The 11,060-nt window shown below is 35.8% G+C and overlaps 1 protein-coding gene across 1 annotated transcript in view; it reads right to left on the minus strand.

The window, feature by feature from the left end:
- Positions 1 to 10,526, minus strand: part of LOC107007846 (trafficking protein particle complex subunit 8) — a 19,548-nt gene extending 9,022 nt beyond the window's left edge. Inside the window, exons 1-15 of the mRNA XM_015206655.2 lie at positions 10,221 to 10,526; positions 10,030 to 10,124; positions 7,955 to 8,054; positions 7,497 to 7,601; positions 7,174 to 7,336; positions 4,160 to 4,277; positions 3,991 to 4,053; positions 3,792 to 3,872; positions 3,576 to 3,670; positions 3,329 to 3,479; positions 1,720 to 1,806; positions 1,175 to 1,294; positions 975 to 1,103; positions 793 to 890; positions 42 to 165 (exon numbers count right to left, since the gene is read on the minus strand). Coding sequence (XP_015062141.1) covers positions 42 to 165; positions 793 to 890; positions 975 to 1,103; positions 1,175 to 1,294; positions 1,720 to 1,806; positions 3,329 to 3,479; positions 3,576 to 3,670; positions 3,792 to 3,872; positions 3,991 to 4,053; positions 4,160 to 4,277; positions 7,174 to 7,336; positions 7,497 to 7,601; positions 7,955 to 8,054; positions 10,030 to 10,124; positions 10,221 to 10,380 — 1,689 coding nt within the window. The 5' untranslated portion in view covers positions 10,381 to 10,526. The remainder of the gene's footprint in view (positions 1 to 41; positions 166 to 792; positions 891 to 974; positions 1,104 to 1,174; positions 1,295 to 1,719; positions 1,807 to 3,328; positions 3,480 to 3,575; positions 3,671 to 3,791; positions 3,873 to 3,990; positions 4,054 to 4,159; positions 4,278 to 7,173; positions 7,337 to 7,496; positions 7,602 to 7,954; positions 8,055 to 10,029; positions 10,125 to 10,220) is intronic.
- Positions 10,527 to 11,060: the final 534 nt, after the last annotated feature.

Raw genomic sequence — 11,060 nt, forward strand, 5'->3', positions numbered from 1 at the left:
GGGGGGGGGGGGGGGGGGCTCACGGGTAAAACTATGCTTACCTGAATTATCTGAAGGAAATCCTTTAGGAATAACTCCTGTGTTGTCTTAGATTGATGACCACAAGCTAGAACCTCCAACATATTTTTGATAGCAACATCAAAGATCCCCAAGAAACCATACCACCTGAATAAATGACAACCTTATTATGTTACTCCATAATTCTCGAATAATATCTTAACTAGCTTTTTTTATTATAACCAGTAGCAGCGGAGGGAGGGAAGCTATCGCTAGATTAGTACAAGGATATGAAATAACCAATGCAATAAGAAAGTTAAGACAAAAGAAAAAAACAAGAAGCTCTGGGAACAATGGTGTCAACTGCCTTCCCCGAGCAGTTTGTCTGTAGACAGGACTAATATGATCGAAGTACAATTCTGAAATTAAAACAAGGAGGTTCAACTCAGTTTTGTGCAGCTTTTATCAGTTTGACTCAGGAGAGGTGGACCATGCCTGAACACATAGTTTGCTAGAAGAAATGGTGGGGAACAGTCTCAGCTTGTATATGGTGGAACATATGGAATGAAAGTATCTTTGAAGGCGGGTTCAACTCCATTCCAAAAATCAAATGGAATTGTACCAGTTCTCTATGTTTTTGGTGTAAAGAGCAATGTATAGATGATGAAAAACAGATAATGGACTTTCGAAGACTTCTGTAGTTGCTTCCACTCTGTAGATCACTTTTTGAAGATTGCCAGCTGAGGAACACAAGTTACTAGTTTCAAAAAAACAAGGAGGTTATTTATAACTTACTTTCCTATGTGGAAATGAACATGGTCTCTAATGTGCCTCCATGTAGTTCCCTTGAAAACAGAAAGAGCACATTTGTATGTTCGAATTGCATGTTTTATCTGATAATGGAGACGGAATAAATAGTTATACTCTAGATCACAGCATTTAATAACCTATATGCATGATTGGGTGAGAACAAATACCTGATCACATTTTTTATACAGGTCCCCGGAAAGAACAAGATGAAACCCGTACTTGCGCAACATGGGGGGAGTGGAAAACAAGTAACAGTACGATGCTTGCTCGAGCATTACTGCTGAATGGAGAGGCTCCTAAAGAATAAACCTCTTCAGAACAGGAAATAAGGATTGTCATCCACCAAAATATCTAAATTGGGCATTACCTCACCAGAGATACGGAAGTATACACTGGCGGCCTCCTTGTACTGATCTCTGGCCTTCAACATTTCTACCCACCAAAGGCCACAACGTGTAGCATTTCTTTGACCTGATGATCCAATTTTCTGCAAAAAAAAGATAATCTTTTAATCCATCTACCAAAACCATACAAAACCTTAGATCGTATTTTATACTACATCTAAGGCCAATGATATTAATTAAAATAAAAATAATAACAAAGAACACTTAGACCAAGAATATCAACACCTAAATAAACTAAGAAGTATGCAATACAACAACGTATTGATCCATCAGCTTCCAGGTCACATAAAAAGCTTAACATGCAGATCTTAAGAGAAACAGGTTTCTAAACAAGTGTCAGAGTGACTACTACTACCGTCTTAACTTTTCCTTAATTTATGCCCATTCTATTCCCCTTTTTCTCTTTTTCAATGGTCGCTGGTGAGGAAATTAAAAAGACAACTGCAATAAAATTGATAGCCTAGGGTAAAGTTGAAATAACTGACATAGAAGAGGGATGCGTACATACTAAATATGTAGTAAATGCATTCTCCATGCAATATTCACCATCCTTTCTCGACTGATCCAAAATGAAGTAGGTCAGCCCCATCATTTCCTGCAATATGACTTAATAGTGTAGGTGAGAACACATTGAAAGATTATAAAACCAGACAAAGCATTAAGCAGAAGTTCATCATTCATGTCCCTTCTATAACTCCAGTTGATTACAGCTGTATGCATACACTCCATATGCATCAAAGACAAAGAAAGAAGTCAACGAGTAATCAATGTTCTGACTACTTCTCATGGATATTGGATCTCCTCTCCTCAGAAGAATATCTGATGGACAATGCAGTATTTGGATCAATAGTAAGACACACCCAAATAGAAACCCAAGATACTCCAATCTCTCCCCACCAATAATATACTCTAGCTCTAGTTCAATGTATCTAACACTCCAGTTCTCTCAAAATGTTTGATATACCTTCACATTAACCTATAAGTAGATCTTATCCAAAAATAAATTGGATATGCAACTACATTCAATAGGTAAATAAAAAATAGCTAATATGTTTAGCCCAATAGGTTTAACCGCACCAAATATGACAAGCACAATAATTTCCTTTTTTTTCCTCACAAAAAGAAGATAGCCGCATGGCAGAGATGTCTGACTGGTTCGTATAGTAAGAAGATTTGCTTTATCAGCACAAACTAAGGGCCAACTTTATTATTCGAACAGCAACTTTCTTTCCAAATTAAACCCAGAATTGTTAAATGTTTGTTTTCTAGAAAATCAAAAACATTGGAAGGCTGTTTTCCAAAAACAATTCTTCCAACACACCAACCATCAATTCTTCAAAACCAATACAAACACACATCCTCAGGGATCAAAATCAAAATAAAACCAACCGTAACCAAAAAAATAATAATCTGAATCCAAATGGCAAACTCATAATGAGAAAGGTATATTGAATGTCAAATTTCTTGTTTTAAAGCCACTAACAGAAAAATACATAATAAAGAAAATTTTCTCATGCCTCAATATAGTAAAAAGGGGAAGTACATTATTCAGAGATTATTCATAAATCTCAAAGTAAGATAGTGAAGGAGACCGTTTACAATTTGTGAGGTGCATTACCAGTAATTTACAATGCATTACCACTAGCATGGATCAATTAAATAAAACAAAAAACAAGGTGCTGTGGCTGCCTGATGCACCCAGAGGATATGAAGATACAGTGTCCAATGAGCTCATATGCTAGCACTTACTATTTTCCCAATCTCGATCTATTCCATGAAAACATGCAATAAAGACACAAAATGTTTCATATTTTCGGAGACATGTGTTTATGATTTAAGAATGTCACTCGCCAATTGAATAAATCTTTAGGCCAAATAGACATAAGAACTTTCAAAACTCATAATTGAGGAAAATACACAATAAGAACCAGTGGGTACTCATTGTTTTGCTCATCAAACTACATGAACCAGCAACTGCACCTTGGAAACCCAAGTTAAGCAGATTCCATATTGAGTGAAGAAAATCATACCAGAGACATGTATTATCCAGAAATTTAGCTTACAACAAGTACTCTGCTAGTAACAATGGATATCCAATACATAATTCCAAGAATTACCTGAACACCAGCATAGTGTTTCCAAGCTTTGTCGAGCTTGTAGTCGGTAGAAAGTAGACGATAGTTAGACAATGCAAGCTCATAATCATGTAACATGAAGGCATAATCACCCAAAACTCTTATTTGTGATTCAATGGAGCTGAAAGTATACCTTGAAAAGCAATCAAAAAGTCTCATCAGTCATTTAAAGAAAAATGAAAACACAACCATGTCACAAACTAGACGAGAGATGAGCTTGCGGAATTACGTTGGACCAGCTGGGTTTTCTGGTGCATCTTCTTTACCCTTTCTCCACCACAAGTTTTTTATTTGGTTTCTAAAACCTTTCCTAGTTGCAGAAACCTGAAATTTAGCTTTAAGTAAGAAAAAACGATAGAAGTAACATACATGTTATCATCAACTTCTAAGATTTAAAAAAATAAAATGAAATTCCAAACATCAGTCAGGGTTGAGGGGTAGATACCTGCTGGTTAAGCAGACGAATTTTTTGCTCCATATGAGGAATAATATGTTTAGACGATAGATCTTGTACAAATTTTTTCAGCTGCTCAATTCAACACACATGTAAATAATTACTTATATCAAGGAGAAGGATGTTGATGACCAGCTATCCTAAGAAAGTACCTCTAAGTTCAGGCCATACAAGGTTCAGGAACAAATACCTCATCCAAGTCATCTGAGCTAAGGAAGCAACGTAGCTGCTGGCCATGTGAAATATCAGTTTTCTGTAAGACACAAGAAAATATTTTTTCTTTAATTCATCTAATAAACAAAGATAACAAAGCCAATAGATATGATGTGAAACAAATAAGCTTCAGAAGGTTCTCTTACATAAGCAGACCATAGGTTTTCATGCTCTTCTGAGCCATCCTTAGAGGAGTTAATACACAGCAAATGACAACAATTAGCCCCAAAAGTGCTCCTCATCTCTGCCAAGGTTTTGGTTGCTCTGTAGAAAATACAGAGCATCGTTAGCAGCCAAATCATGCAAAATTGAGCTCATCTTTTTGTAACCAAAAAACCACCACAGTAAGACAAAACCATAAGTCTAGAAACAGATTTAATAGTTAGAAATGTAGTGAGGAGAAGGACTATAATAGAAGGTCTACGTAAGTGTGAACATAATAAAATGCTACTCCTCTTCAGTTGTGTGCCCCTTTTCATAGCTATGTTTGGCATATTCATCCCAAGACTACGTTAAATGTGAAATCCTTGATGACACTGCATGTAGTTTGCATCAACACGACTTTGTGCGGCTTCGGGACTTGTTAAGTAACAAATTATATCTTGTGATTGAGCATTGACAAGGCTCCTTGTTGTGTTTGAAGGTTATTCAAGTGAAGGAGATACCACTTAGAAGATCTAGGAAAAGAAACAAATGACAAGAGGAGGGATCAGAGTGTTGGAGAAGCAAGAAACAGGAGAGAAATGACCTACCGGCAGTGCCTAGGCTCCATCTAAGCACCATTGAGCTACTGAAAAGCAGAAAAAGAAGAACAGTCCGTTCTTAGTACTGCAGAGTAAGAAGATTTGCTTCCAAAGTTGAGAGAGGAATGCTCTTTCCCCCATGACTCCATTTGGACCCTAGAGCTCCGAGGAAGGTTGACTTATTGTATGGTTAGGGGCTAGGGATGCAATCTTAACAGCGGAGAATCTAAGAAAGAGGAGGATTACCTATGCCAGTTGGTGCTTTATGTGCAAGTGTGAAGGCGAAATTGTCGATCATCTTCTTTTGCATTGTAAGGTGTCTAGTCAGTTATGGAGGGTGGCCCTTAATTGGTTTGGGGGGCAATGGGTTGTGCCAGGTACAGAAAAGGAAGTTTGCGAAGTTGGACTTTAAAAGGGGAAGGCACAGTGTGTTGCCCCATTAGCAATCAAGTGGGTCATCTGGAAAAGAGAACTAGGAGGACCATTGAAGTAGCAGCTAGATTTTTGTAAAATTACATAGAAGTGTTTGTCTCTAGTTTCGTTTTGGTGTACTTATGAGGTCCCCGTTTGTATAGAGAATTGGATCTTTTTTGTTGAAAACCATATTTTGATGTAGGTTCTCTCCTTTTGGTACTTGCATACAGAGTTCCCTTATACCTTGATAAGAAAAGTTCGCCAAGCGCTTTACTCCACAACCAGAGCCTGATTCTGGCCAGCAGGCATTCTGTTGTGGCTGTTGGCCAATGCCTGGCTGCTTCAACAACAGCGTCTAGGCATCTGCACTTTCTAGGTTTACAAATAGCCCTTCCATACCTTATGTTAATAAAGAAAAAGGGGCTCCTAAAAGGGTTTGGAAACATGGTTTTTTGGAAAGGAACAGAAGACAAGGGAAAGGAGAAAGATGACATCTCCAACAGAGTTTCTTCTACTTTGTCTGAAGTCCTTCACTAGAAATGAGATGTTAATGGATATCCTTTTGATGCTTTCACGTTCTGTCATCAAATACTTTACTTATTCCAGGATTATGATGGAAGTCAAAACATAGTTTACCCAAGGTGGCTATCATGGACTTTGGAGAAGGGCATCCTAGTCATTTTGTTGTTTCACCGTGAAACTAACAATCCCAGGATTATCCCACAGTGAGTGTGGCATAGAAATAACACCAAAACTGTGGTATAGACAATCCCTTACTGTACGGGCAACAAAGAAAAATCTCAACTAAAATGGCTGCAGCCTGCTTGTATATGTAACATATCAATATTGTATGAATAGTTTATAATCGTCTATAGTTATAGTATCAGAGATGTATATACATCCATATACACTGTTCATACAAAGTTTATATATTGCAACAGCTCATCCTCCTCAACGAGCTGATTTTAATAAATCCCAACTAACTCAAATCTTGTCAAAATAGGCCTAAGTTTTAGATATGAATTCCTCTCAATCTAACTGCAAAAGTAAAATTAATGCAAAATGTTCCTAGCTATTGGTGTTCAAACTCTTTGATGGAGTAAAAACATTTCTAGTTTCTCCTCTGCCACTAAATGCAATTGTTATATGGATGGAAGAGACTCATGAAGAGATACTCAGTACTGGAGAAGAATTTTCCCATTTTTCTCTTCACTTGGCAGGGGCACGTGGAGTGGCAAAACTTTGAAAGTCATGCATGCCCTCCTGCACTTCCCCGGCAGTAAAATGAGTCAAATAGCCATTTTAGGTCATAAATTATGATTTGGTTGTTTTGGTTAAGGAATTTTAACTCAATGGACATTTTGTCTAATATTCCCTAAAATAATCCTATATTTTATCCCAGGATTATTATTATTTATCAGAGTAACCAAACGGTCTCTCAGTTCATATGTTTATGTTGGTGATGATATTGAGACTCTTTGTGAACTTGGGAAAGTTCCATTGTATTTCTTCAATTGAACCTCTCTTTGATTAATCAAAGGTAAGAATTTCATGTATGAGTTCAATTTATCTTTCTACCTTGTTCCTTATCTTCAAATGAATGTCAAGAGTTCTTTTTATAATCAAGAAATTTTTAAAGGGCCAGGCCAACGGCACGATTCAGAACTCGATAGATAATGGATCCGTGACTCTACCTTTCTCCACTTAAATACCATATTTCAAATTGTTGCATGGTTTAAACCCATGATGGGTGCCTATCTACACATTACATGTTGTGCTCTTACACACTAGCCCAAGGCCTTGGGAGCATTAAAGCGACAAAATAACTAAGCGACTGAAATATGAGACTATAAATGGGTTGAATGACACTGATTATATTTTTACTAAAATACTTCAACTTCCAATCCTCATGGATTTGTGATTGTGATGTTAACAATTTCAATGTTATAAATCGCTGTGTTAGATTACACCATGGAAAATTTCAGAAGGAAAGAGCATCAAACCTTTCTAAAGGAACTTCCACACCATCGTGTACCAATACAAAATGCTTTAGCATTTTTGGATCCATTGAACCATCATTAAGTAGGGAAGGCAACTGATTGATGTTGAATAGGTCAACAAATTTGTTGATAGGATCTTCATCCCGTGAAGAAACAGCCAAAAGACCTATATTATGATCACCACAGACAGAGAAGCATTGTAAGCCAGAAACAGAATCCAGAAAAGTAAGATGGAACCTCATCTCTTAAAAAGGAAAAGAGAAATGAAAACCGGGGAGTACAAGGGGAAAGTGACTCAAAAAGTGTAAGATAAAAAGGCAGCTTACATGTCACAGGATGGTCAAAAGCTTCATGTTCTGAAAAAGAGACCGTACGTACTAGCTCTTTGTTGAAATACTGGAACCATGACGGTAGGAACTCGTTTTGAGAAGCTTCATTGCACATCATAAGGGAATTAGTCCAACACAATCACACACTTCCAGACAGAAAACTATTTTGTAGCTCCAAACACAGAAAGTAATTAAATGGTTTTGGGGACTAAATAAAGCCAAAAACTAACTACGTCAGGAACAAAACAAGCAAGTTATTAATCTAGCAGTTCACAGTGAAATGTATATTGCAATTTGCTAGTCCTAAGTTTTATAAGTTGATACACTTGCATTAATTATCCCAAGTCCTAAGTTGATAACTTCGGAGATTAATATTTTTCTTTTTACTTCATCAAAAAATTTCTTTTTAGGATAAAAAAGAATTTAACAATTTAATATAACTGCATAAAACATACAGTTGAGCACACTCTCAATTTGCAGAGGTTCTGAAGATAAGTTAGAAAGATCTTTCTCTCCAGCATCAGTGATAACTTGGTTTAACCGCTCCTTTGCAACCTAGACAAGATAACATGTCAATTTTAAAGGCAACAAGCATAATACAGAAAAAAGATACCATCATTCAGTTCTCAGGTCATAGAAACCAACAAATAAAGCATAAACTGAATATTTTAATGGTTCTGACCTCCAGCAGAAACAGATTTTGGAAGGAATAGGCCAATTTGACAAGAAAGTAAATGAAGGGGGAATTTAAACCAATATTTTGTGTCTTTGTAAAAAAAAAAACAATATTTTGTGTATCACTAGTTCCTCCACAGAGGCAGATAATTAATTGAAAAGCTGCACTTATTTCACAAAGATTAAAGCCTGGTGTTTGGCAACCATGTACTAGACAATGAAACACTATATTTTAGAACTTTTTCCATATTGCATTGGAAACTAAGGACTTTTTAACGGGTCATTTTAGTGGGTGTATAAGAATAATGCCAAATAGAGTGTATTAGTACTGCTTGCATTATTTCTTGTGCATTGTTTGATTTAGTGTATTAAAAATATCAAGCATTGCATGAATTTTTTTTAAAATATATATTTACATTTGATTTTTTAAAAAAGGTTTAGAGGGGCAATTGGGTCTTTAACTATGCTAGATCCCTTGCATTATTAATATCACGGATTTTCATGTACTAATAATACACCCCTTAATGCACAATAAAGTGTATGACTAAGGCTTGAAAAGTGTACCAAACAAGGTACTACTAATACACGAAGCTAATGCATGCATTATTTTTTCTAATACACTATACCAAACGATCCCTCCAAAAAGATGTAGATCTTGGAATGCGCATACACAAATGTTGAGGGCTAGGTTCTGGAAACACCACCCCCATACCCCATTTCTTGGTTATGGTTTCACGAATCTTCACTTTATCGTGTCAAAACTTAGGTTTCAAAGATTCAACATTCTTTCTTGTGTTCATATAAGGTCCTCAAAACGTATCAAGATGGAGCTTGTTCTCTAAGTCATCATGTTGCCACTTAAGTACAATATTTTGTTCCAATGGTTTATAACAACTGTCTTTGCAGAATGTAAGGTGAATGAGATTTAACTAACTATGTTATATTGGTCCCAAAAGATTTTGGTCTTCATGTAGTCATACCCTTCTCTTCAGTCTTCGGCTCAACTCCTTTTTTCTTTTGGTCAAGAAATCCATCTGGGCCACCCCCTAGAACCCTCAGGACCAACTGCAACCAAAGAAACTCGAGAACAATTTTCCCTCTCCTCTACCCTTCTACACTTAAATAACAGGCTTAGTTTGTGTGGCGCGGGGCTCACACATGTGACTAGGCCACAAGTTACACAACTTTTGCCACTTGAACTAAGCCATGGGGTTTAGAATTGCTTTTTCACCTCTCTTTCTCTACTAAAGCTTCTTCAACAGCTTGCTACCTTAACTATGCACAGCAAACAGTCACCCACAACCCCTTTCATTTCCTAGTCTCTAACAATTTCGAGTTTAATAATAATAAAATGTACTATGTAGCTCTCCTCAATTTAACCTTCAAAATTCACGAGGACCAATTTGATTAGTGCACCCCAATCCTGTTCCTTTTTCTTGTTACCAAATGTACAAACATAGAGAAAGGTGGTTTATATTTTGGATGAAGCCTGATCTCATCAAGTTTTACTGGTTTATAGAGAAAGTCACTTTTTTTTTGTTCTCCCATAAGTAACTAAATCTAAAACCTCTTGTGATTTTGTGCCAGGCTACCTCATAAATTTCCGAATCAAAACAAATTATTACATAAAGAATTCTCTGCAATTACTTTGTTATTTAGTAGCTGCTGTTTGAAGCACTGCAGTAATTTCGTTTCATGAAAACAAAGAGTTTCATTCCAAGCAAGCAAATCATCAAAATACACTTCTTTTGCTAATGTACTGCAACTTCATCTTCCAAAAATAAAAACTGATAATTTAACGACCTTCAACTGAAGTATATACTTGTCCGTCTAGTATTTCAGCTAAAAGAAGTACCTCGATATTAGGCTGCCGTATATCTGAAGCATAAAACAACCGCAATTTGAACTTCTTCAGTCTGTAAGGCTGATCACTAGCAGTTCGAACTGGCACTGCATTTCCAATAAAGTAAAACACTTCACAAAAAGTTCCACACACAAACAAAAAATTAGTATTTTACACTAAATTTGTATGGAAATGGAGTTGACCGTCGATATTGTTGAAATTGCAGAACGGAGAAAGCATTTCAATGAAGGAGAGTTGATTCTTCTGAGAAGATTCTTCAACAAAAGGAGTTCGGAGAACCATAACCACAGGAGTGATCTCATCCAATAGCATTCGGCCAAGTGTTGAGTTCACCGGATCCATTATCGCCGGTGACTGAGATTGAACTTACTCGTCGTAACTCGTGACTCGTCGCCGGTGCCGGCTCGCTTGATCTCACCGGCGATTATGCTCAGATCCAGAGTTGTGTATGACGAAGAGAAAATTGAAGTGTGATGAGAATTATGTAATGCTTATTAGTCCAATTTTTATTTTTCACTTTTAAAAAATTTAAGATAATAATCTCAAAATAAAATATTTATAATTTGTTGAATTCTTATTTTTAATTTTAATTTATATATAAGTAATTTGAATTATTTTTATCATGATTATGAATTATGATATTATTTTGTGTCAATGTTTTATGTGAAATAATAATTTTATAAATAACAATTGAGATAATATATTTGATATTTTTAAAAGAAAAAACAATCCCAAATTTAAGAAAAAAGAATACTCATTGAATAAATTTTATTATTATTTAATTCCCATATTATAATTCTCGAGTAGTAATTTTAGTAATTTTCTCGTGTTATGATTTTGCTTAATATGTAAATATTTCCTTTGAAATGATTTTATTTGATATCTATGTTCTTCAATTTTGGTGAGTGCATAAGTAAACACGTATTTTACTTGATATTCTATATGTCAATTTATATCATACATGATAGAACGTTGTGCCTACTTATTTAACTTTATACAAATTTAAATAATATTTATTATTG

The sequence above is a fragment of the Solanum pennellii genome, chromosome 1 (genome assembly GCF_001406875.1).
Source record: "Solanum pennellii chromosome 1, SPENNV200".
Classification (NCBI taxonomy): Eukaryota; Viridiplantae; Streptophyta; class Magnoliopsida; order Solanales; family Solanaceae; genus Solanum; species Solanum pennellii.